The following is a 25950-nucleotide window of genomic DNA, read 5'->3' as shown; positions in this document are numbered from 1 at the left end:
GGGTTGTTAGGTGGGGTGGACTTCTATTAAGCCAGTACATCGTGATGTGTGGTAACAGTTCACGAGGTGGTAATGGGATGCCTCCTATTTATAGTCTCTACATGTGGACAAAAAAACATTTTTACTTTGTGATAGTTCACTGTGTGGCATACTCCATCAAGCAGAGTAGGACTATAAGCCCTATTTTAAGTGTGTGCGTGGGAGAAATCATGAAAGCACAGCAGGATGAGATTTTGATCGGCATATGAATGTTACTAGTGTGGAACAGTTGCTCTCTTTATTGGGGATGGAAGAGAAGGGAAAAGAAAGGGGTGCCCTTGGGTCAAATTAAAATCCCAGAGAAGGCATGATCGCTTGTCGTTTTCATCATGAACTCTTACGGAGCCAGCTTCTTTGCCCTGCTGGCTTGTGCAGTGGAAACTATCAATTGCCTATCATTAAGATTTTGACTGAACCCCAGAGTAAATGTAAGGCTGAATGAGATTGATTATTGTATTTATGGCTCTACCTATGCAAATCCTATTCCTTTTTTTTTTTCCTCCAATGTTTCACCTGAAGCAGGGATGAAGAGCCGAATACATTTTTACAGTCTGGTTTCTTCTGTCCAGTGGTGAAACTTTATTGCTTGACCTAAAAGAATCAGACCCGTTAACTTGAAAAAAAAATATAGCAGATTTTTCCAAGGGCCAGTCTTTTAATGGGGATGAAGATTATCACTAGCGCAGTGTGGCTTACCCAGGGTATCACATCAAAAGCAACAGTGCGACAGGGTTGCATGCAAGCCCTAGGATTCCACACCTGGAAAAGGCTGTGTATGCTACATCATGCAGAGAGCTGCTTCAAAGAAATGCATTATGCACTTGTAGCCCGTGGGATTTGTTTTGTGTATTTTTCTGAAAGTTGCCAAAAACTCATGACCTCAAACTAAAACAGGAAAGAGAAACTTATATAAAGTCTGAGGAGGGTGTAGATCAGAACAGAGGCAAGGTCTGTCCCTGCTAGAGGATGCTAGCAACCTCTATGCAACAAAAATTGAATGATTGCTACATTTTATGACTTTTCCTTGAAAATGTGAAGAAAGTCACTTTCTAAATGCGTCGTGGGATAACTGCAAATTGCTCTTCACCAGGCAGTTAAATGAGGCGTAGATAATGCCTAGTGTTGATGACGTTGTATTGACGCCACTTGCTGTATCAGATGGGGCAGGTGCCTGAACCACAGGCAGATGAAGCTTTGTTGAATGAAAAAAAGATGACAGATCAATAGGCAAATTTTTTTTCTAATATCAAAATAAAACAATATGCAGCAATTGAAACCTTAAAAATGTTAAAGACATAATGGTAAGTTAAATTATTGAGGCAGGATAGCATACAGTAACTGCTATTTGATGTTGGTGCTAAATCAAGCACTGCAAAGTTTGAGGGATCCTTGAAGTATTGACAATGTGTTTGACTTCCAGTTGAAATAAATCATTACGTTTGGGGTTTTTTTCAGTGTCTCTACCCCATCAGAGTAGAAAATATATAAAATGCATGGCCTAAAGAGCTTTCAATGATCCTGACTTTCAGTAAACAGTTTTGGATTTGTTTCTTTTTATAAACACAACTTAATGGCATACAGATAGGGTGTCAGATTTCCTCTGCAAGTTTGTCATGGCAGAGGTGGATGTTGCTATCTTGCTTACGCTATAGCTAGGGATCTTTATGAACCTCTTATTAATAGTCATGCTATTTACGTATAGGAAATGCATCCAGCAAAATAATCTCCAGGTATGGTACTAGGTGCAGATTTTATGTCCAACAGCTGTGGTAAAGGTGACCTTCAGGGGAAAAAAAACCAGCCTTCTGCACTTGCTGTCTGCTTTCTGCTGTATAGGTCTGAAATTGAACTTGGAAGACACAATTAAAAAAAACCCCAAGGCTTTCCTTCTGTGCCTCCAAAAGTGAACAGAAAATAGTCTTTCCTTGTTTTTAATGCTGGGCACGTGATCTGTCAGCAGTCTTTGGGCAGTTTTTCCTTCCTAGCCTCGTTCAGCTGTGTCTCTCCGACCTTGGCTTTCACAAAATCTGACTTCATCTGACACTTTCTGACAACACAGGGTGATCACTAAATAATCAGCTCCCAGTGACAGGAAGTAATTCACTCGAGGTGGCCTTAATAAACCCAAGGAACCTGCTCCACCTGCCCACGAGAGCTCTGATTCACCATCTCTGGGGCTTCACAAGGAGACAGCTGGGAAGATGCCGCCACCACTGTTGACTCTGCCTCGGCATCAGGGTCTTCTGTCCCTGTGGCAGAAAGGTAAAGGCAGAGAGGTACGACCACTCTCCAGCTGTCACAGCGCGTAGCTCAGTGGATCAAGTTGAGGTGCCGTTGATTTTGGTTTTCACTAGCAAGCCGGGTGGCGAAATGCAGCCTGCAGAGTGAGCATGCAGTGCGTTTGGCTTCATCTTTTGGGAGAGGGCAGGGCTGACCTCTGGAGATGGAGCAGGACGGGCATCCCTGGACCATAGCTCCTTCGGTTGCCACCCTGTGACTCACCAGAGCTTGCCTGAAGCTCCCCCAGCAGCACCATTAAACCGTCGGCAGGCAGTATGGAATAAAGTAGGCTCCAGTGGTGACAACATGAAAGTGGTTCTTAATGAGACGTGAAGGCACTAAAGAAAATTCAGACCCAAAGGGTAGCCAGGAGAGAAAGAGAACTCAGTAAGTTATACCCACCCCAAAATGAGCTGCTAATCACTGGCGCTATTGTACGGACTACAATAAATCAGTGTCTGCCCTGGCCGCCTGCATCTCATTATGCACAAACATGCGGATAGAGAATGTCAGCCTCAATAGCGATCTGTCATGTGAATGCTGCTGTGTCCGAGTGGGCTGCCACTTGCATGGTTAGCCGGCTTTGTATTTTCTCTTTTTTTGTTGTTGTTGTGGGGGATATCTATTTTCTTTTGGAAATGTTGATTTTCTCTGTACTGTGGGTAGTAAATTTGCCCTTTTCTTCAGTGATTTGTGAATTCTGTGATGATAACATTGTATTTAAAGTGTGGGGGTAAAATATCTTTCATATATGTCATATTTAGTGACTGGGGTTTTGTTTGGCTTTGGGTTTTTTTTCCTCCGTGTATGGTGTCATGAATATTACTGAAGCTGGGGCAACACCTACGCGTATTTATGCAGCTGATGTATAGTGCCCATTACTCAAGCATCACCGACTGCCTCGGAAAGGCTAATTAATTTAAGCCCTGCAGCACCCCTTTGAGGCAACTTTTGTTAGTCATGATAGATGCACACATTGTAGCTGCTCTTTGTTATTTATTTTTAATATGATTTTTGTCCCAGAGAGGGGGGAAAATGAATAGTTCTTCCTTTGTTAGGTAGTTGACAAAATGTTAGGCTTTTGATATCATTGAAATAAAGTATGTAGCAAACTTTGGATTTTATTGTAAGTCATGCCTCAGAGGTTCTTATTTTCTTTTAAAGCCTCAACTCCTGGAGCCAGGTGAACTTGTAGGTGTCCTTTTATTTTTAAATGTCTGTATTTAAATGCCTGTGTACGTGGTTGCAAAATAAATTTTAATGTATTGTCTCCACTTAATCTAAAATCTCAGATGCAGTGAGGCAGGTAAATAACTTGAATAAGGTCTTGGGTTTGTTTCTTTTTAGTCTTAAAATTTTTGCATGATTAGGACTGGGAATACCAATGACAGAGTATGCGTGCAGTTCAAAAGAGAGTCCCACAGATCACTAGTTGGTTTTGTGTTCGTGGTTTATTTTCAGAGCTCCCTAGTCCCGTACTACATTAAAGTAGGTAAAACAGGGGCAACCATCTCTTCCCTCCCCCTCCATGTGCAAATCAAAGATGTTTTTGAACATCGACTCACTTTTTTTGTCTGTGCTCAGTCTTAAATCTATTAAAGAAGGATTCAGCATGTCTTCTCCAAATGCGTTTTCCTCCTTCGTCTTTACTCTCCTTTCAGAGCTTGGCCCTGTTTCTCCACTTCCTTTGTCAACACTAAACTCATTTCCCCTATCATTCTCTCTTACCCGTCCCACATCCACTTTCAATGCTAGATCTCTAGGTACCTCACACCTTAAGGAGCGATGAGGACTACCAAAGTGGCTGGTTCAAACTAGAGTCAAACCACGGGCAACCCAGTCCTGATGTCTCATTCCCTTCTACAGGAAAATTCTTCATTCCTTATATATTTTTCTGGGGAGCAGGTGTCCCTTACTGCCTAGGGCATAACTTCACAATCATTTTAGGCCACACTGTCATCAAAAGAGGCAATCACCCTTTTCTTGTATCTGCTCCTACCATCTCTTTTCAAGTAGCTGCCAGATATGGCAGATTGCTAATTTTTTTTGGTAACTGTAGGTGAGGAGCCTGATCTCATTTACAGCACAGCCCCATGGGTGCCAGTGCTTTTGCCAAGAAGCCACGGTAAGCATCCAACCAAGAGCAGGAAAAAAGTGTGACCGCTGCTTTTGGTAGCAGTACCGTCTCTGAGTGACTTAAATTATCATTTAATGACATGTGTACTTTCAAGGTCTCACTGAAAGAGGTGATCCTGCATCCGGCTGCTCGCTCCCGTGCTGTTACCTTCTGACTTGTGCTAGCACAAGCCGTCACGCAGCTGCGGTGAACCGGCCTGTTGACCTGAGCCAAATGGGGAAAGGAGGTGTCTCGTTTTGTATGTGTGGTTTTATTAGGCAATTTTTGGCCTAAATCGTCCACCCAATTAACTGAACAAGTGGCCCGCTCTTAGGCCACCTGTCAATCCATGCTTTTCACGGTGTTTATAAATCTCCCATCCTCCTATTTAAAGGCAGTGAAAGCTGTGGTATGCTGCTGCTGCTTGGGATGCGCTGGGCAATGTTCCCGTGCTCTCCAAGCCACGAGGCAGCTTCGTGCTCCTGCCTATTTCTGCTCAGACTTGCACTCAGCCCCTACCTAGAAACCTCATAAGCTCTAAGGCAAACAGTGCTTTAAACAGTACGTAATTCAGCCTGTGTGCTGGAAGAACCAGGTTGTCGAGACACATGGGTTGGGCCAAAAAAGAAATTTGAGATGGTCGTGAATTCATCTCCTGTGCGAATGCGGGCTTGGCAGGTTTTCCCCCTTCCAGGAACATGACTATTTTAAAGCACGTCAGCACGGTCAGCTGTTTTGAAGGGGCTGCAGCAGCGTGACACTTTCCCCAAAGTGGCACTTTATATTTATTTTGCAGGGCAACCTTCATCATCATTTTAAAATTGGAGGTAGTTTAGACAAAAACTTGAATGATTTTTTTGTTTGTTTGTTTAGTTGGATGTGAAAACCACCTCTCCTTTCTTCTGTTTCGGCAGTTAAATATTCTGGTTGACACTGGGAGCAGTAATTTTGCTGTAGCAGGTGTGCCTGATCCTGATGTCACCTCCTACTTCAATACCAAGCTGTAAGTACCTGTTCCGCACACCGTGATGGGTTAGGATGTCTTTTAGATTCGGGCTTCTCCACACAAAAGGGAATGATAAGGCAGCTCGTGGGACTCCTGTGACATCCCATGCAAGTGGGATGTTTGTTCCCTGAATGGGAAGATTGCTTTTGCCTGATGCAAGGTCCTGCCTGACACCATGAACAGTCCTACCAATGGCAGCGCAACTGAGCTCTGAGCACAGCGCTGATTAGAGCTGGAGAAAAGGGAAGAAGATTACAGGGTAAAAATCGTTTGCAAAATCACACCAATTTCAGACAATTTCTTATCCAAATAGTCTTGGAAGGAATTAAAAGTTTAAATATACTTTCCTTTTGTTTAAAAACAAAAATTAAAACCCACTAATTGTGTCTGTTACTTGACATTTCATCCAAAACCAAAATTAGTCAAAAGCTAATTTGTTGTTTGGTTTGGCCAAGGGCCATGATCAGTTGGTGATATGGACAGACCCTGCTGAATCTGGTTGTTTATAAGATACGACTCGGTGGCCTTAGTGCTTGTTATGCACTAACTTTGCTGTGTTTAGCATGACCTGACATTAGTTACAGCCAAGCATGGCTTTGTCTTTCCGAATCACTCTCCCTCTTTTCTTCCTTCCTTTCTGCCCTTCTCTAGATTCAATTATTTCAGGTAAACTTCTCTAAAACACAATGTCTATCTTTAGCTGAAGCATATGGATAAAAATGCTTAGAGGGACTGGGAGGCTCTAGAATATCACCATTCTCGTTACCTCTTTATGTATTTTAACATGGGGGTTTGCACTTTTTTTTCCAATAAGATGCACTTCTAATGGAGGGAAAGCTTGTATTTCCATGCTGTTTACTAGAGTAGCCTTACCTTCTGTCACATATTCAGATGTTAACAGAGATATTTCACATCTCACTCTGATATGACACAGGTCTGGAAAGTCCAGAATTTGCACTTGAAAGCCGTTTCTGCACTACTGCAGAGTCTTACATGCCTTACATCCCCTTCCATAGGTAGCGGCTAGAGAAAACTTCATTGCAAGGAATTAAAAGTACAAGCATTCCTTATCACTTTTCTCTTAAGTGATGTTATTTTATCTGGAAGGGCAAGGCTTCTCTCATAAGAACCGTAAACCATTAGAAACAGCAACAACGGCAGAGGTTCTGTGTTGAGAAAGGCTGTGAAATCGCTTGAAGGTTACAGTCTGTTATCAGTGTTCTCAGCATACAGTTTTGAGAACTTTGATATAAAGTTAATAATAAAACCTTGAAGTTTAGGCCCTGAAGAGTTAAGGCTGCTTTGTAAAATGATTCAAACTCAAGTCATTCCAGTCCAGAGCAACTGCAATAGCAATTTCTGGTTTGGGTTGGATTGATGGAGGACTGCAATATGCTCAGAATAAAGTGCAACCATTAGCATGCTTGAACCTGGCCCCACCATGCTTCTTCCATTTAAAATACTTTAAATACATTTAAATAAATGTCACCTGGGAGGGATCCTGGTCACAGTGAAATCGGATGTTTCAAAAATTTTGTTTGCAAGACACCTCTGTAGGTCACTTAGTACATATCCCAAATGAGGCAGGGCTGTCATCAGATCAGGTCAGCCATGGCTGAGTCCGACCAAGTTCTCCTGTAAACTTCTGAGAATGGAGAATCCGTACTCTCTCTGGGCAGCGTGTTTCAGTGCTGTACCACACTCTTCTGTGGAGGAAATATTTCCTAATGTCCAACATGAACCTCACAGAATGCAACTCGTGGCTGTTGCCCCTTATGTTAGTATCTGGCACTGCGGGGAAAGGTTTGGCTATGTCATCTTTGTAACTGTCTTTCGAGTTGCTGTAAGCTGCTGTGAGATCTCCCCTTAGCCTCTTGTCTGCAAAACTGAAGACCAGCTCCCCTCAACTTCCCATCACAGGTCCATGATTCTTTACCTGTCTGGTAGCCTTCTGCCAGCCCCTCTTTTCTTTCTCCAGATCCCTGTTGAACTGGTTCCACAGCTGGACACAGTCTATTCCAGGTGTGGTCTCACCAGTGCTGACCAGAGAGTGAGAGCATTCCTTGGATACATGTCCATGGCCTTCCAAGTGTGGCCTGGTGTGGAGTTTGCTGTATGCACAGGGCAAGTATGGTGATGGCTCTTATTCAGCCTAGTGTCCACTGTCACTCAAAATCCTTTTGAGTCCTTTTCAGTTGCTTCCCAGTCTGTCCTGATGCATGGAGTTGTTTCCTCTCAGCTACAAACCTTTGTGCTTCTCCTTGTTGAATGCCAGGAAGTTTCTGTTGGCTCAATCTTCCCGTTTTTCAAGGTTCCTTTGAATTCAAGCTCTCACATTCAGCATATCAACTACTCCCCTTAATGTAGTATCCCATGCAAATCACCTAAGGGTGCAGTCTGTCCATTGTGTAGGTTCTTGATGAAGACGTTGAACAATTTTTCCTCCACTCACAACCTGTGGCACTATGCTTGTTACAAGCCTGATATTGAACAAATGGTCACTGTCCTTTGGGCTCAGTGGCCTAGCCCATCTGCAACCCACATGTTGGTCTGTTTGTTCATGGTCACTGTCCTTTGGGCTCAGTGGCCTAGCCCATCTTCAACCCACATGGTGGTCTGTTTGTTCAGCCCTACATCCTCAGCTTCCAAATGGGAATGCCATTGGATATGGTGTCAAAAACCTGACTGAAGTCAAGATGTGATACAGCTACTGCACTTTCCTCATCTGCTTAGCTGGTCACCTTGTTGTACAAGCCAATGAGCTTGCTCAGGTATGATATGCCTATGAAATTCCTCGTTGAGTATCCATGATTATGTTCTTGTCCTTCATGTGCTCGGGAACAGATTCCAGCAGGTTGTTCTCTGAGACTTTTCCTGACTTGAGGTGAAGCCCCAGTGGCCTTGGACCCTTGCGCCCTGCTGCTCGTCTCTTTTTGAGCCTGGCCTTACGATAGCCTTTTCCCAGCAGTAAGGTTACCTTCCCTGATTGTTGTGATTTTGCATAGATGGTAGACAGGGGCCTTGATATCACATCAGCCAGATCTGCAAAATTACCTAAGACATGTGTAATGAGACACCCATGTGTAAATGAGAAAAATGACCTGTGGGCACTTTTCTTCTACACTATGTGGAACACTTCAAAATTAGATAAAGAGGTTTTCTCTCATCTGGTAATCATTCCTGCAGTTTTTCCCTATATTGTCACTAAGTGCTTCCATATCAAAGTCATAAATGGCAAATTGAAGGCGAGGGGAAGGAAGGATTAGTAATTTGTTAAGTTAATGGGACTGAGTTACAGATGCGTGCTTATTAGAATATTAATATTGTGTTGGAGAAAGAGAGCTATGGGTCTGAATTTCCTGATTGCCACGCTCTTAGTTTAATGCTATTCAAATGATCAAAATCTGAAATTAAATGCATGATTGTTTTTTGACTGAAATCGAGGAGGGTCCATAGGAAAGGCATTCTCTTTGTTTCAAGGGACCCAGAGGGTGTGTTGCTCAGGAAGAGCCCTCCTTGAGCAATTTTAGAACTAGCTTGTTAAATGACGTTGTGTGTCATATAATCCGTGTCGTATAATTCTACTGTTTAATTATCTGGGTCTTTCTGTACAAAATGAATAAAGCTGTTATCATGAACTCTTTCACAACTTGGGCTTTTGAGCGGCTCCGACAAAACTTTGCTGTGAAAAGTTCTGAGTCTGCTGTGGTGATCATGCTGTATAAGTCACCATGTTGTATAAAGTTTGGGGAAATGGCATAATTTGTCCTGAACTGAAAAGAAATCCAGCATTTGTTTCTCATGCTGTTCAAAATAACAAGTAGTTTTTGTTGAATACGCTACTTATGATAAAAGAACTACTTAAACAGATGTATAAAGGGATTTTTACACTTGAAACTAAATTATCCGTGATGGCTCTGTAACGGTATGTGAAGGAGTGACATACTCAGAGCTGTCAGTATTCAGCAACAGTACTCAGTTTTATTTCAGTTTGAGTATTACTGCCTCACCATCTAAAGTTTCAAGAGCAAACTGCTCAAGAGATGCTCATTCCAAGAGATAGGGAGGTAAGAAAATTATGGGCAATAAATTGAGGTAATACAATAAGTTATATACTAGCAAGAAAAAGTAAACTGCTGCTTTGCTGTATGATTCTGCAAGTTTGGTTGTGTGCACTGTACAGTTCATGGTTTGAGGGAAATTATAAATTTGTTCCAGAACCCCTGCAAATTAGATGGGGCTTCTTGGTTAAACATCAGTAATTTATGTTGTGGAGTAGTCTTTAAACAACTAGGTTGATTGTTGGGTTTTTGTGTTTGCTTTTTCTTAAAGCCATTGGCCCTGAATCACTTATCTTGTGCCATCCACCTTCACTAGAGAAGGGATCAAAACTTCTGTTCAGATTTTTTTGTCTATTGCTATTTTCTGTCCCTTCTTTGCCACTGCTGTTCATAGAGGCATTGATTTGATGCTTGGGAAAAAGTGTATGGGCAAGTAGGAAAATCTGAAGGCCTGGTTTGTTGCAGAGTGGCAAGTGATTTGGGAGACCATGGAATTAAGCAGGAATTACATGTGTTTGGCGAGGTCAGTGTTAAGCAGGGTTTTCTGTGCAGTGGATTTGCTGTTACTGTGTTGAGCACAATATTTTGTCAATGTTTTGTTCAGTGCTGTAGGCTGGTAATGAGGAGTAATTTTGCATAAGAAAATGAACCTGTTGCTGGTTTTCTAAGCTGAGGTTTGAGGACCACCTTTGTGTTGAATGTTTTGGAGAGAAGATAGTAACCAGAAATGAGAGGGGGAAGGGAGTAGTGGCACTACAGCACCATAATCTAGGAGACCATTTTCCTTGCCTCTGGTGAAGATACACTCTGTCCTGCCAGAAAAGTTTAATTTCTTATTTTCTCATCATAGCCACAACAGCTTGTTTGGATTTTTTTGTGCTGTGTGTTTGTTTAAAACACTCAGCCAGTGAATTAGAACAAGTTTCTAGTTTTCACCTCTAAAGAAGTTTTCTTCCTTTGAATCAGTGAGGTGGAAAAACACGGACTGATTACAGTCAAGAAGATAGAGCAGGAAGTAGTTTTGCAGAGCAGAATACAATTTACTGCCATAAGGATCATGCGAGATCCCTTCCCACGCTAGGTATTGCATGAAAGAACTGATAAGGCCTTCTCTTCAACACAACATTTGTGCGCTTTACAAATGAGATGAGTATCCTCATACCCATTTCTACAAGTGGGGAAGCTGAGGTACAGAGAGCGAGGAACTGATTTGCCCTGCCTTTCCACAGGAAAGCTGACCAGCAGTGCTGGAAAATGAACCAAGTCTTTCTGTGTCCTGGTCCACAGCTCAATCCATCAGGCTGTTACTGCTTACGGAAGAGCTATGTGCTGCTGCTGTTGCTAGTCATGCAGAGTCTGTATTTGCAGATTTGCTGTGCTTTATTCTCCCAGCACTCACTTTTCTCTCTGATTTCAGATGTTTCCTCTTCTGTTGCACAGCCAGACACTTTTCTACGTGAAGAGCCCTGTATTTTCCCTTCCTTTTCCTGTCCCCCCCGTCCCCGGCTGACCCCCCCCCCAGTTTTTCTTAAGTCGCTAATTATTCAGACTCTATTTTGATTTATTAAATTTACTGGCAGTATCACAGCAGTGCTCTGAAGACCCTGCCTGAGCAGAGGCGTCCCTTTGTCTAAGCATCACACAAATGCAGAATTATGCAGAAAGGTAAAACAGCAGTAGCAGTAGCAGTAACCAGATACAGGTAGTAACAGTATTTCTGGAATTCGTGATTTTGAATTATAATCTCTGGGGCCTGTTACTTCATTTATTTCTGCTGTCTTGGATGTTACAAGCTACTGGACTGTGAAGACCCTGAAAGGGTTAGCTGCTGGGAGTATCAGTAACTGCTTAGGGTTAGAGCCTGGCCTCTTACTGCTCCTTACCCTCCCTTAGCTAGGAAGAGGATCAGTTGCATGGTCCATATGGCCAAATTGTCCCTCTAGATAAAGCATCTGCTTCAATGGATTGGAGTTTTCTGCATTGCGATCTGAAGGTTGTTCCCCATAACAAGCACCAGCTTCATTCTGTCGAGCTCAGGTACAGGGGGCTGTGAAGCCACCTCATGTGGCTGTTTCTAGTCAAACCAGCTGTTAGATTAAAGCTGCTTTCATAAAACTGACCGTACTTGATAAATCACCTGCATTTTCTGTTGTTTTACACACATAGAATCATAGAATGGTTTGGGTTGGAAGGGACCTTAAAGATTATCCAACCCCCCTGCCATGGGCAGGGACACTCCCACTAGACCAGGCTGCTCAAAGCCCCATCCAGCCTGGCCTTGAACATGTAAAGGTGGTGCTATGAAATTATTTTACACTTTTTTTTTTATTATTTACTTTTAAAACCACTGTCAAACTAAAAGTCTGTTTGGATGAACTGAGGATGGTTATCTGCCTTTTCAGAAGGGAAAGCTGCATGCCAAGGAATGGGACCAAAATAGATTGTAAGGAATCTAGTGACAAGGGTGGAAGATGATTACTATGTTGATACTACAGGATTTTAAAAAGAAAAAAAATCTATTGATGTTTTTTCTCATGTTTATGATAAGCCTTCTAAACAAGATTCTTTGCCTTTGTTTGCTTGCTGTACTTAACTGTTCTGTTGCCTTTGCTGCCCTGGTCTAGAAGGAACTCCTTCCTTTCCTCCAAGTCAGTGGATCATTTGTTAATAATATCCAAATCTAATCTGCTTACTTCCTGATAGATAGACCAAACTGCAGATTTAGAAAAACAGTGTCTTACCGCTGATACTCACAATAATATTCCAATTTACCCCAAATGGATTTTTAATAATATTAATGAGGTATTAATCTATAGCTCTTCAGCTAGCCTGGCATTTCAATTTTAGATTTGAATTCAGAAGCTTTTTGTTTCCTAGTGCCACTTAATATGTGCTGTCTCCAGTTAAAAAGCACTGCTCCTATTGTGGTGGACCAGTCTGAGTCAGGGACATATTGCACTAGATAGCATAATACCTTAGATTAAAAACAACAACAACAACAACCAAAACACACAAAAAAACCCAGACACATTGTAAAGATTTGAGTCACTGATGGCTTCAGGATGAAAACAGGGCCTCAATATTTTTTTAAGACCACCTTTTTTTTTTTTACTACTTTTGCAATCCATCCCCCTTCTTCTGTGAGTATATGGGATCAACTTTGCAGACTTCACTTTTTTTCCTCTCTGGGAAAAATTAAGATTGAATATATTCGGTTGTCTTGCATTGTAAATGAACAGCTCATGCATAAGTGTATCTTTTCCTTTTAAAGGTCAAGTACATACAAATCTCAAGGGATTGATGTCACAGTTAAGTACAGTCAAGGAAGCTGGACTGGAGTGCTGGGTACAGATGTCATTACTATCCCAAAAGGAATTGATGGCAGCTACACGATCAACATTGCTACCATTCTTGAATCGGAGAATTTCTTCTTACCAGGGGTTAAATGGCATGGGATTCTTGGTCTTGCCTATGATGCCTTAGCCAAGGTAAGTCACCCTTTCCCCAGCTATAGAAATAAAGAGGGCAGATGATCTGTCAGCATTAGACTCCTCCCTTCCACCCACTCTTTCCTATGGATCCTTTGTGTTTGTTAAGTTCCAGAAAGAATAAACTAGGTTGTGATGGTACCACAGTCCCATATGAGGATTTAGGCTTTTCTAGTGATGAAGGCTTCGATTTTAGTTCCTCTGGAAAGAATAAGCTTTTACAGAGTTTGTAGTACCAGAGGATGGGAGCAAAGGCTTCCGGTATGCGTGTGAAGGGCATTTATGAAGGTGGTGATGATCTCCCTCAAGACTTGTCAATGGACTGATGAACTTACTTGGCAAAACTCTTGGCAGTTAATTCTAAGACATTCTCCATTCATCAAGTAAAAGTTGAGATGGAGGGCATATATGGATAATTTCAGAACAAATATTAGCTACAGTGTTTTTATAAACATGCAACCAAGCACATCCTGTTCTTATGGAAGTAGGAAATTCAGGCAGAAGTTTAAATTAAACCCTAAAATTTATAGTCTAAGGTTATAAGTTATAACCTTATAACCTAAAACTGGAAACATGATTGGCCTACTACATAGTCATAGTTTTCAACTTACACATAACCATCTGAGAAATTCACAAACTGAGATATATCCCATTAGAACAAACGATTCAGTACAGCCTGCCTACTCTGTAATTAAAATGCTTTATTCAAGAGTTGTGTGATCATTGTATTGACTTTTGTTGTCCTTGCTGTCATACACTGTCGACAGATAGACAGAGAAGAGCCGCTTGTCAAACTCTGGTTTGGGCAAATAGTGCATTCAGGGCATTTATTTTTTCCTTCTTCCAAAGACTTAAGTGTTGTTGGCTTCTGAGGCTGCTCTGTGCTTTGTCTAGTAAGAGCACTTGGCACCCTGCAAGCTAGCCAGGGTCTCTGCCTGTCATGAGATGTACTTGCACGGAAATCTGAATTACAATGAAATTGCAATGCTCTAATAACTGCAAAGACAAGCATGAGATGCAGTGTAGGAAAGAACCTGTTGGCCAGTAATCAGTTGAACTGAGTGTGCTTAGATATGAAGTTCTTTAAAAGAAAGGAGAGGAAGTAAGGGCCCTTGAATTAAAAGTTCATTAGAATTAAACTATGTTTAAAAACTGAAAATCCTCACTTTAAAATTCTGCCTTTTAACTGTAGAAGGGTGGGAAGGACAAGTTGCATTTGACTGTTCTAATTACCCAAAGCCTTTTCCAAAGAGAAAGCATTGGTGAGAGTTTCTGCCTGAAACTGAAACTAGCATTTGAGTTTGAAAACTGCAACTGAAAAATACTCTCGTGCTTTAGGGATTTCTGTGACAGTGGTCAAGAGTAAAAATGTTTTTAAAAACAACAGAAACAGAAAAATGACAGATGTTGGTTTTTTTAATGACTTATTATATCTAGAATTTTCATCACCTGGTTGTCAGAAATTCAATTTACTCATGAAAAGTGGTCTTGTTTGAATGATTGGCTCATTTCTGCAAAGAAACTTTTTAATGAATACTTCTGCAATTCTTTTGTTTTGTTTTTCAACACCTTCAAGCCTTCAAGTTCTGTGGAGACGTTCTTTGATTCTCTTGTGAGGCAGGCAAAGATCCCCAACATTTTCTCCTTGCAGATGTGTGGTGCTGGACTGCCTGTTTCTGGAAGTGGTACCAACGGAGGTAGTCTTGTGGGTATCTGTCAATCTGAGAGGGAAGATGTATCTTTGTTAATCTCTCTCCCTCTTTTCTATGACTATCCTACTTCTTCCAAATTTAGTGTTTAAATATGTGAAATGCTTTATATTTTTTTTAAGGAAAATTTAGGCATTTAGGCAAAACTCAAGTGTCTATTTATTTTCATCCTCCATTCTTTTCTTCTCTCTCAAGTTTGAGTAATCTTCTGCATTTCAAGTTTAATTTTAATAAAGAAAAACGTAAATGTTGTGTTTCCTCAGGGCAAAACCTTTCCCAAACTGAGTAGTCCCCTACTCAGCTGCCAATCAAAATGCTACCGTATTTTTTTTTACATGATGTGAAAAGGGGGAGAGGAATCAAGGCTCTTTTCCTTTTGTGTAAACAACATATTAAAGGAAAAAGTCTGAAGTCCAGATCTTCCGCTTGTTAGTCTGGAAAGACTTTCCATCAGTTTTAGTGGGACCAAGAATTGGCCATTATTTATCTCGAATCAGGAGTTGGAATGACTGTTCCCACATTATGCTGAAATAAGCATATCAGCTCAGAAGCTGATCACAAATAGTTATTTTGCTGTGAATTCACATACTGTAAATGTTAACACACTTGACACAGACGAAGCCCAAGAGAGAACTCGCTTATGTTAGTTCAGTTCGAAGTCTGATGGTCTAGTATGCTCCCAGTCAGCTTCAGTGTAAGTTTTGATGGAAGCTAATAGTGATAGCAATGATAGGATGGTCATATCGCATTTTCGATGTGTGTAAAAAAAATATGAAATATTCTTGAGCAGTATTAAGGTTTTTCTGATCTGATAAAGTGAATTTATGATGTGCACATTTAATATTCTGTCCCATTTTTAAGCGTTGCCTAGATTAAACCACTGTTTTGATTTTAAGCTTTTTAAACTTTTTGAGCTTTCATAAGAGAATCAGCTTGTAGATGAGGATGCTGTTAATTTGGCCCAATATGGGACTTCTGGTTGGCTGAAGCACAATCTCCTTAATGTCTAGATGTTTCATACTGCTTTATTATTGGCAGAGAACTTGCCAGTAAAATCCTTACAAATGGTGCTAAATTAAAATTTGGATGCCCTGTGCATCACAATTAAATATTTCTCTTTTTTCCTGTACTTGCCCAAAACTAAGCATGTGGGATTTTAAAGTGTGTGAATTCCTTTCTGTTTTCCCTCAGGTTCTGGGTGGAATTGAGCCAAGTCTGTACAAGGGTGATATTTGGTACACACCTGTCAAAGAGGAGTGGTATTACCAGGTTGAAATTCTCAAACTGGAGGTTGGAGGACAGAACCTTGAATTGGACTGCAGAGAGGTATTTGCAATAATGTGTTTCTGTCTATATAAAACCCAAGTTTGGTTAAGAAAAATGCTTACTTGATCAGTTTTGTCTTCACATGCAGATCTGTATTGTGGTTTTCTCCAAGAATTAAGGTTGCATGGTAACTTTACAAAGAAAGCAACAAGCCATGTGAAATGTAGCATGTACATCAAGCATGCTGAAATTGCTTCAAAGAGGACTTTAAAATCATTGCTAGTATTTTGAATAAATTAGGGACTAAGCTACAACTATTAAGCGAACAGTCCACTGAAAATACGGCTGATGTGGTTTGGAGGGGCTCAGCCTCCCGACTAGTTTCAGTTGCACCAGAGGTGTATAAACACTGAAGATTCAAGGAGACAAGTCTTTAAACAACTACAGGTTATGGTTTTCTGTTACACAGTAAAATCAAACCAAAGGGTTTTAAGACAATTTTGGTCAAAGACAAGGGAAGGTTTTGGACAGACCTCTGTGGAGATGTCTAAGCATGAAATTCATGATGGCAGTGGGCAGGTGTCATCGTGGGAGGCTTCCCAAAGTATCTTATCCCTTTACTCCTTTTTTTTCATTCTTGTAATCCACTGTTGCTTGCTTCAACCTTGCCAGTTGTTATTCCTGATGAATATGTTTTCTGCTTTTGTTAGGAATAATGTTCTGCTATCTCTGGATCAGTCTAATGAGACTGTGTTGTTGCCATTTTTATTCCAAAGCGGTTTCATTTTTTTCTGGAGGATACGCGTGTATGTATGTGTTTCATTTGTTTCTTACTGTAGCTTTTTGCTATTCATGTTTTGACTTTAGTTCTATAATTTTCATGCCCTGTTTTCATTAGACATCTTAATTTTATCTTATGCTTGTTCTCTTAGTTGGAAATCATTAGGACATGATAATTCTGAAGTTTTTATAGGTCATACAATTAAGCGAAATTCATTATAAAAATTTTACATGTGCATAAATGTTATATTTCTGTACAAAATATGTAAATCATATTGCCATATAAAATATTTAAAACGAGTCATGTCATCTTTCAACTTAATAAGCAAAACAAGGTCTATTTAAACGTCTCTCTGTTACATTGTTAGGAAGGCAAAACTGCTGGTCCTTTAACATGAATGTTTGTGTTGCTTTTCTTTCTCGCTTTAAAAAACAATCAGCATGTTTTTGAAGAGGAGCCTTTGTAATAATGGCTTAATACATGCTGTTTCCAGAAAACAACTCACTTTAAAACCTAGCGGTGTTACGAAAGTTTCCTGTTATTGTCGCTCTTTTCTGAGCCGGGGTTTGCTTTAACGTTGTGTGTATTAGCACAGCATGCTACTCGCTGGTACAGAAGGCATCCTTCCTTTCTTGATCAAAGGAGATCTTCCCAAAAAAATTTAGGGGACGAATAGTAAATTAGGGCTACTACGATTAAAGTTTGGCTAGTTAGGGGCTTGCAGAGGATGCATAATTCACCGTCCAGGACGATGAACTATGTGCCCTCTCTCCTCTTAGTTGTTTTCTAGGAAATGGAACATTTTTTATAACCGTCACCAGAGACTAATCCTTTCCTTGGAAGGGAAAAGTAGTCCCCTCGCCTCAATGCCGGGAATGTGTCCAACCTTGCACTGCAGCTGTGGCCTTGAGCCTGGCAGACCAGGGCTGAGAGCGGTGCTGAGCTGCTGGCAGTGCTTAGGGTGCTCTGTTAAATATTAACGGGGAAGACTAAGAAGGCACGAAGCTCCTGCCCATTGAGAGTACACTGTACACAGCATGAAAATCCAGGTGCTTAGTCGCTGGCTGAGTGGTCCTGCTGCCCCAGGCATTTTGCATGGTTTTATGTTAGCGGTTGACCTTTTTGGCTGTTCCTCCTACCTACTTTTTTTCCAAGGGTGACTCTCCAGGATGCTGGTGATTGTGTATTTGTGGTACAAATCTATTAAAATGGACTCCACAGTGCCTTGATATTTCTCTCCACTCCTCAGAAGTATTTCTGAGTGTATAATAAATGGTTTCCTGTTTGCTTTTCTTTCAGCTCTGCTTGGCAGCCTATAGCAGCTCTTTTTTCAAAAAGAAAATAATTAAGCCAGTTACTTTTTTACTTTTTGGTGGATTTTATTTTTGTCACTGCACTAAAGCTATTCCATATGACTTGATAACATCTAAACCACTGTATTTTAACTCACTTGCTGTTTGACCTCTTTCTAAAAAGCCTATGCTGTATGTTTGTGTCTTATGATTGTGCTGTAAACGTGTCACTGTTTAGTTATATTGATCCTGCTGCCTGAGCTGATAACAGTAGTTAATGCAAACAGCTGCCACTGCTACTTGCCTTTTCTTTTTTTTAACAATTAATCATCATTTTTAAGTTCATGAAAAAAGATGTACCTTTTAAAATACTTATTCTTTGTTTACTGTATCTGAAGTTTAATGAAATCCCTACGTCTGAGAATTGGGGTTTTAATAATGAAGATAAATGTTTGCTTAGTTTTTTTAGTGCAGTTTTTGAGGCAGCAAGATTGAAATTTTAAGTTTCTTTGTACTTGTTTTTGTCAGTGTTTTAGTGTTGTCCCTCAATGAGGGTTCTCCACCCGGTGTGTGACAGCCAATCAACACACTGAGTCAAGATATTTGGTTTTAACTTTGTTCTTTAGACATAATTAGTGGTTTTCGGCAGTCAAGAGAGAAAGGTGTGGCATTTGGCAGTTGTGCTCTTGAGCCAGTACCAAACATGACACGTAATGGGGCCAAGGGTTCCCTGACTATTCTTAAGTTAGATACACCAGTCATTGAGAGTAGGCTGCTGTATTGTCTTGAAACTAGAGCGAGTTGTTTCCATAATAGAGGAGACCTTGGTTCAGGGCTTGGACATATGTGTAAGCTACGTCAGCACGCTTAGCATCGCTCTGTACTGACCATGAGAGTGCTTTTGCCCAAAGCGTATGGGAGATCAAGTGGATTAGTTCACACCCCTGAGAGGGGCCAGGATTTTCTCTTTACAGTGGTTTGGCCATTTGCACAAGCTGTGGTGACACGCAGTGATTTCTTGAGTGGTGCGGATAAACTCACGCTTGTGTCTAGGCTGACCATATCTTGGTTTTGCTCTCAGACTCCATTTGAATTCAAGCTATCAACTAGAGAGCGCTGCTGACAGGTATGACATGCCGGTTTGGGAAGACAGCTACCAAAAAGGAACAGCTTTGTTATTGTTGTGAAACAGTGGAATCTGCATTACATAAACTACAGCGTGTAACTTCTCTCCTTTTTTCCCTCTCCCTAGTATAATGCTGATAAAGCGATAGTAGACAGTGGAACCACGCTTCTCCGTCTGCCCCAGAAAGTCTTCAGTGCTGTTGTGCAAGCAATAGCTCGCACGTCCCTGGTAAGCTAATGTCATTAAATCTGCTTCAAACGTTAGATTCCTATTAAATGATCACATAATCTTTGAAAGGAGTGTCATCTTTGCTATCTGCTGTGTAAGTCACAGGGTTTTCACCTGAGGGGAGCAGAATCTCTCCTGGTTTACTCCTGTTAATAAGTGAGAAATGACTGATAGTCTTTGATGGAAATGGAAAAGGGAAAGGAAGAGGTGAAAAGGGAAAGGGAGGAGGGAAAACAGGGGGTCCAAATACAGACAAGAAGTGTGTGTGCATCAGAAATAGTGCAGAGGTGGAATGTTTTGTTCTAAGCATTTCAGAAACTTTGACGTAATCCCTGTTGCTCTGATTCAAAGTATTAAGAGTGCAAAAATCGGTCCTTTCATTCAAAACTAAGTGTTTATAAAGTAGAAGAACCTGCTACTGCAAGCAGTTCCTTTCCAAGTATAATGCTTATTGTATAGAATGGATGCCATTCATTAGGATTATTAATATCAATAAAGCTGCTTTTGACCTTCATTATTGAATTATTTATGTTTAAAAGCATCTTTCTTTGGAAATAGAGTGGGCTTTAGAAGTAAGGCATGGGGATGGTGGATTTCTCTGAGTGTAAAGTGACTGAAACATCATTTTCTGGTTAATAAAAACTATTCATAAATTTTGGCTGAATACAATGAAAAGCGCCGAGAAGGTTAAAGATGAAGAATAAATCTCAGATACTTCAAAGTGAACAATTTTAATATTTTTGTCATGGATTCACAATCAGACAGCAGTAGTCATTGGAAATCACAGGAAATACAATAACCAGACTATTGGCTGGCTGCCCAAAAGACAGAGTATTTGCCTGTATGCTGATAATTCAAGATTGAGATCCTCTTCCTACCTGATTAAGAGCAGAGACTTGGCATGAAGTGTTCTTCACTGCCTGCAGGTGTCCAGTATCTGAAATAAATGTGTCAGTTATCTTCTGTAGCTCGGCTTCCCCAGTTGAAATATTCTTCTCTTTGCAAAGCACTTAAGTATTGACTGGAATAATTTCAGTCAATGGGGGGGGGCGGGATTTAAAGAAGCCTACTCAAGAGCTCTTGTAATGGATACCTTGTGGATAGGGCATCCTCCTGTGAAGTGGGTCACAGCGGTCCACACTCCTCTCTGATGTTGGTCGGGACATTTGAACTAGGGCCTTCCACATGACAAGTAAATGGTCAACTGATCGATAAGGTATTAGAGGGAAACCACTCACTCACTCACTCTGCTTAATGTTTTTTGTACTTCCTATTAAAAATGCATAAACTAACTCTTCTCTTTTAGGGTTTCTTATTACCTCAAGGACCTTGCTGCTGTACCCCTTCCCCTCTGCACACAGCAAAAATTATTTTCACAGCTCTAAACAAAGGAGATAGATAGTCTATTAAATAAGAAAGTAGTTACAAGACGTAAGGATCAGATTCCAGCTGTGTAGGAGCAATGACAGGAAAACGGGTATTTTCAGCAATTGTACCCTGGCATTACAACCATACTCTTAGCACTCTGTGCTTCTGGCAGGCTATGTACCACTGAAACAGAAAATCGTCTGCTGTAGTCAGACATACTTCTCTGACCACAGGTGAACCAGGTTAACAAGTTCCTGCTCCTAGCAGCGAGTTATGAGCTTCCCAGCAAGATGTTTTTGCCCCCTCAGATATGCTGGGATAACTGCACATGAAGCTTTCCTTTATTCAGCTCCATTAAAAAACAAGGCTGTGAGCTTTATGCTCTTTGAGGGTGTAGATTGTTTTTTTAAATCTTACTTATTTGGGCTGGAGTCTTTTAGGGAGCAGCTATAGATGTAGTTTGATTTTGGTAGGTCTGAAGGGGGGTGGTTTTGGCAGATGGGCAGAGATGAGCCCAAGAGGGGTGGCAGCTACTACGCTTCATTGAGCTTAAGTCAGAACAGCATGTCTACTCACAGCATTAATATAATGCTAAGTTAATAAGTTGAAGAAATGAAGGCTCAGACAAACCTAATATCTTTATTTTAATAACCTTTTAGGTATCATACAGCCGAATCCCCCCCAGTGCATTTCCTCAGCCTACAGAAGTGAGGCAAAGAAATGCAATGTAATAAGCAGTCTTTCTGGGAAATGAAAGTAGGCACTTAAAATAGAGCACTTTATAGACTTGGTCTGTTCAGTCTGGGTGCTATCTTGCAGTTTTCCTCAGATCACAAGCTCTGCTTTCCAAGAGAAAATGGAAAGAGGGGAGAACTATATTTTTGGCCTGGGACGTAGCTGTGAGGGGCAGAGCGTTCTGTCCTGTGCCTGTACTTAAGCGTGCATTGAGAGTTAAGGGTAAAAGTAGTCTGTTTGTGACGGTAAGTCTCATTGTGCGTTTACATGAGTGTGTACGCTTGTTTGCCCAGGACCAGAGATGAGCACCTGGAAGTATTGAAGTATTAAGTCTCTAAATACTGTGCAGCCCTAACAAATATTTCATTGGCAGGTATGCAGGGTGAGGTGAATACTTGTCACCTGTAGAATGCCATATAACTAATGTATGAGCTGATGTTTACAAAATAAATGATATCACAGATAAATACAAGTGAGGGGAGTGGAAAGGCTGGATTCCGTCTTTCTTCTTCATCCAGATGGAAAGCTTGGGCTGTGCAGCGTCAGAACAAGATACTGCCTTCCTTCATGTGGGAATAAGAACCAGAGCAAAGTCATGCACTCAAATAAGGAAGGTTTTTCCTCTGATCTGGCAGCAGATAAGCTTCAGGGAGCACGAACATTAGACATGATGTTTATCTTAGGCAAACAAGCTCTGCAGGAGTTTGGGTTTTGCTTTGTTAGTGCCATGGATATATTAAGAAGTACTATTAATCAACCTTACTTCAAAAGCAAGTCAAGTCGTATTGGTAGTGAGTGGCAGGGCAGCAAAAGAGACAGAAGGACGTGTTTCTTTCCATTGACTGTAGCAGACCTTGGTTCCCTTAGCTGCCAGGAGATGTTGGCTTAGCCCTTGGCTTCAAAAACCTGAAGTTGAGTAAGAAGCTGTAGGTATGTGAGGAAGGGAGATGACTCCATTACATATTCATCTGGTTCGTATTTTGGTTTGTGTTTTGTGAAAAAATGTCTGCTGCTTCAAAATGTTGGCATTTGGTCAGAGCTGTTCAGAGAAGAGGTAGATGGGTAGTAAAAGCCTGTTGATGCTTTGCCTCTTTGCGGTACCGATTGCTCAGGGAGGTCGTACATGTTCATTGCAGAAGTGGAAGTAAAGAGACACAAATGGGGAGGGAAGAGAGAACTAAACTTGCTTTTGCCTCTTCCCCCTTCTTCCAAGTCATAATGGGTTATGAAGCGCCTCGATTTGTGTGTTGTGCTTTTTCTTTGATTCTTAAAGAAAAAGCTTTTTGTCAGACTTTTCTTCATGCTTGAATTTCTCCATGGGAATAGGAGAAATATTGAATAGTGGTAGTGATAATTTACAAAAATCTATCAAAATGTACATAACCTGTATGTATCACTTTTTTTTTTTTTAATAGATACAAGAATTCTCTTCTGGTTTCTGGACTGGTTCACAGCTTGCGTGCTGGGACAAAACTGAAAGACCCTGGTCCTTATTTCCCAAACTGTCCATTTACTTGAGGGATGAAAACTCCAGTAGGTCGTTTCGGATCTCTATCCTACCACAGGTCTCAACATTTTATTTATTCGGTTACAAATTTATTTTTGCTATTATAAAGCACATGCTCTTAAAAAAGAGAGGATCTATTTTTAGCAGTAATAGAGAACTGGCTTATTGCATGCAAGGGAAATCTTTTTAAATCAATTTTTTTTAAATCAACTTGTCAAACCTAAAACCAAAAAAAGAAAAACAGTTTCCCTCTGAGAATAGTCCATGTAGTTGGGAATGATTTTTTCAAATTGTTGAGGAAAACAGGCAAGTCTTTGTTTTGTTTTCATGAGCTTTAGCCACAATAGATGTCAATACAGAATGTCTCTGCTCATTTTGATCTTCTCATTTTGGGAAGCAAATTGATTTGTTTTTCGTGGCATTCTGAGCTGGAGCACTTCTTGTGAATATGACAGTCTTGGCAATGAGCCTATGTGATCTCTTCACCAGTTTCTGTAACTTGGTTAGTTTAGCTTTTATTAATATTCCATCCCAACTTTTAGAATATAATGTGCCACTTCTATTTTTCCTCTCTGGCAAAATATATTTCTATTTTTCCTCTCCTCCCAGTATAGGTTGCAAAACAGGCTAGTATCCTCTAAAATTACTAATATGGTCTTTTACCTCAGGGGATGGTCAGAAGCAAAGGGGAGAATGAACCTATTAAGTACATTTTAACTTGAAATATAGTGAAGCCTTATGATAAGCTTTTTCTGTATTGATCATGTAGCTTGGCAATCTTTCATCTTCCCTGAGGAGACAAGGGGTAAAATGTGACTTGAATTTATGCATCTAGAGCCTTGAAGCTGACACCGAATGCCCTCTGAATCAATTCCATTCTGATTTTTTTTTTAAATAATAAAATTATTCTCTAATTTGAGTTCATATCCCAAGTTCTTTCTCAGCTATCCTTCCTTTATAGAAAACAGAATAAAAAGTGGCTCTCGTGAATTTGCTGATGACTTTCACATAGTGACTGACTATATTCAGACTTAAGCTGAGAATCCAAGAGCTTTACCTCTTACCTGCTAGTAACCTTTGACCAGTTTTAAATCATGTACAGAAATCTGTTTGCCCCTATTCATTCTCTATTTCCAGGAGAGTTTGAGTGCTTGAATATAAAAAGCAAAAGGTCTGAACTTCTAAGTACTGTGTGTTGTTGCTTCTTACACTCTACCTTTTTTTTTTTTTTTTGTAATAGCTTTATATTCAACCCATCCTTGGAATAGGAGAGAATTTACAGTGCTACCGATTCGGCATCTCTTCCTCCACGAATGCTCTAGTTATTGGTGCTACTGTCATGGAAGGCTTCTATGTAATATTTGACAGAGCCCAGAGGAGAGTGGGCTTTGCAGTGAGTCCATGTGCAGGTAAGATAACTTAGGTTCAGGTTCAGGATTTGGTGAGTGAGGGAACACCTGTTCTCTCAGAGAAAGACCTTTGCCACTTCTCTGATGGGAAAAAGCGTGGTTAATCATGAAGTGTGAAGGGTATATTTTTGAGCAATCCCGAGCTATTCAGATTTCAAGGGGAGGGGAAAAAAAATCTGTATTGCATGCAACAGTCTTTTGGCATGAAGTAAATCAGCCTCAGCTCTGGGAATCTTAGCTGCGTTCTTCCCTCTGAGAGAAGATCTTCTTTTTGAGGCATCTGTCAGTGTGCACAGTTTCCCCAACAGTTACATGAGACAAGTCCCTGTTTTCAGTGCAGCTTCATTTTTGTGTAGTTCCTGTTCTAATTTGCCAATAAGTGAATTCTTCAACTAACTTCTGTAATATGCAGTGAAGTACCTTACTTGTGCTTTTCTCTTAATGTAAATTGCCCAGGGCAGGGGGGTTGGAACTAGATGATCTTTAAGGTCCCTTCCAACCCGAACCATGCCGTGATTCTGTGATTCTGTAAATTGTGCCTTTTCAGCCTCTCAGAAATACTCAAAGAAAGAGCTAAGATGAAAATGTGACTCAAATTAAGACTTGTGGTGTTTGTGTTGGTTCTAAACAAATAGTTTTCTCAGTGTAAGTAGAAAGCCATTGATTTTTTAATTAGCTGCTGAGGAAACATCAAAAAGCTCATAATTTTTGGATGATTTTACAGTGCTGGTGAACTTACTTTCTTTTCCATAATTTCTCTTATCTCACCAAGGGTAGCTAAAAACAAAACTTTGGGGGTTTCCTCCCCTTGTTGTTGAGACATTGCTTTGGCACCACAAGACCATACAAGTGGGAGATAACCAAAAGGACATGGACCCCTATGCAAGTCTCTGTCCCAAACAGAAGTGGTTTATGCCCAGAAAAAACATTGTATCATCTGAGATTTGCATGAGAAAAGGAGTAGGACTGACAGTGCCTCTTCAGTCCTCAGTATTTATGTTAGAGAGGGTAAAGGCAGTAAGTACTTGAGTGCTTAATGCAACCAGGTAATTGAGGGGAAAAAGAGAGATACTAGCTATCTGAGTTCTAGCTCCAGGGCATTTTAAAAGCCCTTTCTTTGTTAATCTGTCCATTGATAATGGGCTCAAAATTGTCATCTTTGAGCTTGCTAGGAAAGAAAATCCGGATATTGATGTGAGTTGCTTAATGAAGGTCTCTATGAGGTACCATGCAGTGATGAAAGAAATATTTTGAATGCATCTGGAAGGAGAGTGTAACTAGACAAATACTGCAGACCAGGTTTTCCTGCCTTTCATTATTCCTTGTGCTTCCTGACTGCAGTTTTAGCAAGCATAGAGCTGCCTTCTGTCCCTGCCACACTGCAGCCATTAATGGAGAGGGGAGGGGGCATTTTGACAGAACATATTGACCGACATGTGATCAGCGGGGGACACGAGCCAGCTGGTGCTCGTAAGAACTGCTTTGACAGCACGTCTTTGTTGAGAAAAAGAATCGGGGAACCATAATAACACCTTAATG

General features: G+C 40.7%; 1 protein-coding gene across 4 annotated transcripts in view; it reads left to right on the top strand.

The window, feature by feature from the left end:
* The window catches only part of BACE2 (beta-secretase 2), a 49683-nt gene that overhangs the window by 17922 nt on the left and 5811 nt on the right, over positions 1-25950 (top strand). For 3 of the 4 annotated variants that reach the window (XR_008463304.1, XR_008463302.1, XM_054181730.1), the window contains exons 2-8: positions 5350-5438; positions 12774-12990; positions 14567-14695; positions 15891-16025; positions 19291-19392; positions 22911-23060; positions 24243-24411. Coding sequence is in view for 2 of the 4 variants with exons in the window: in XM_054181730.1 (XP_054037705.1) it covers positions 5350-5438; positions 12774-12990; positions 14567-14695; positions 15891-16025; positions 19291-19392; positions 22911-23060; positions 24243-24411 (991 nt within the window). In the remaining 2 variants the exon portion in view is untranslated. The remainder of the gene's footprint in view (positions 1-5349; positions 5439-12773; positions 12991-14566; positions 14696-15890; positions 16026-19290; positions 19393-22910; positions 23061-24242; positions 24412-25950) is intronic. The other variant, XM_054181739.1, reaches the window with a different exon arrangement.

This window comes from Rissa tridactyla, chromosome 1, assembly GCF_028500815.1.
Source record: "Rissa tridactyla isolate bRisTri1 chromosome 1, bRisTri1.patW.cur.20221130, whole genome shotgun sequence".
Classification (NCBI taxonomy): Eukaryota; Metazoa; Chordata; class Aves; order Charadriiformes; family Laridae; genus Rissa; species Rissa tridactyla.
The sequence above is the reverse complement of the archived record's forward strand: the minus strand, read 5'-3'. Positions and strand labels throughout refer to the sequence as shown.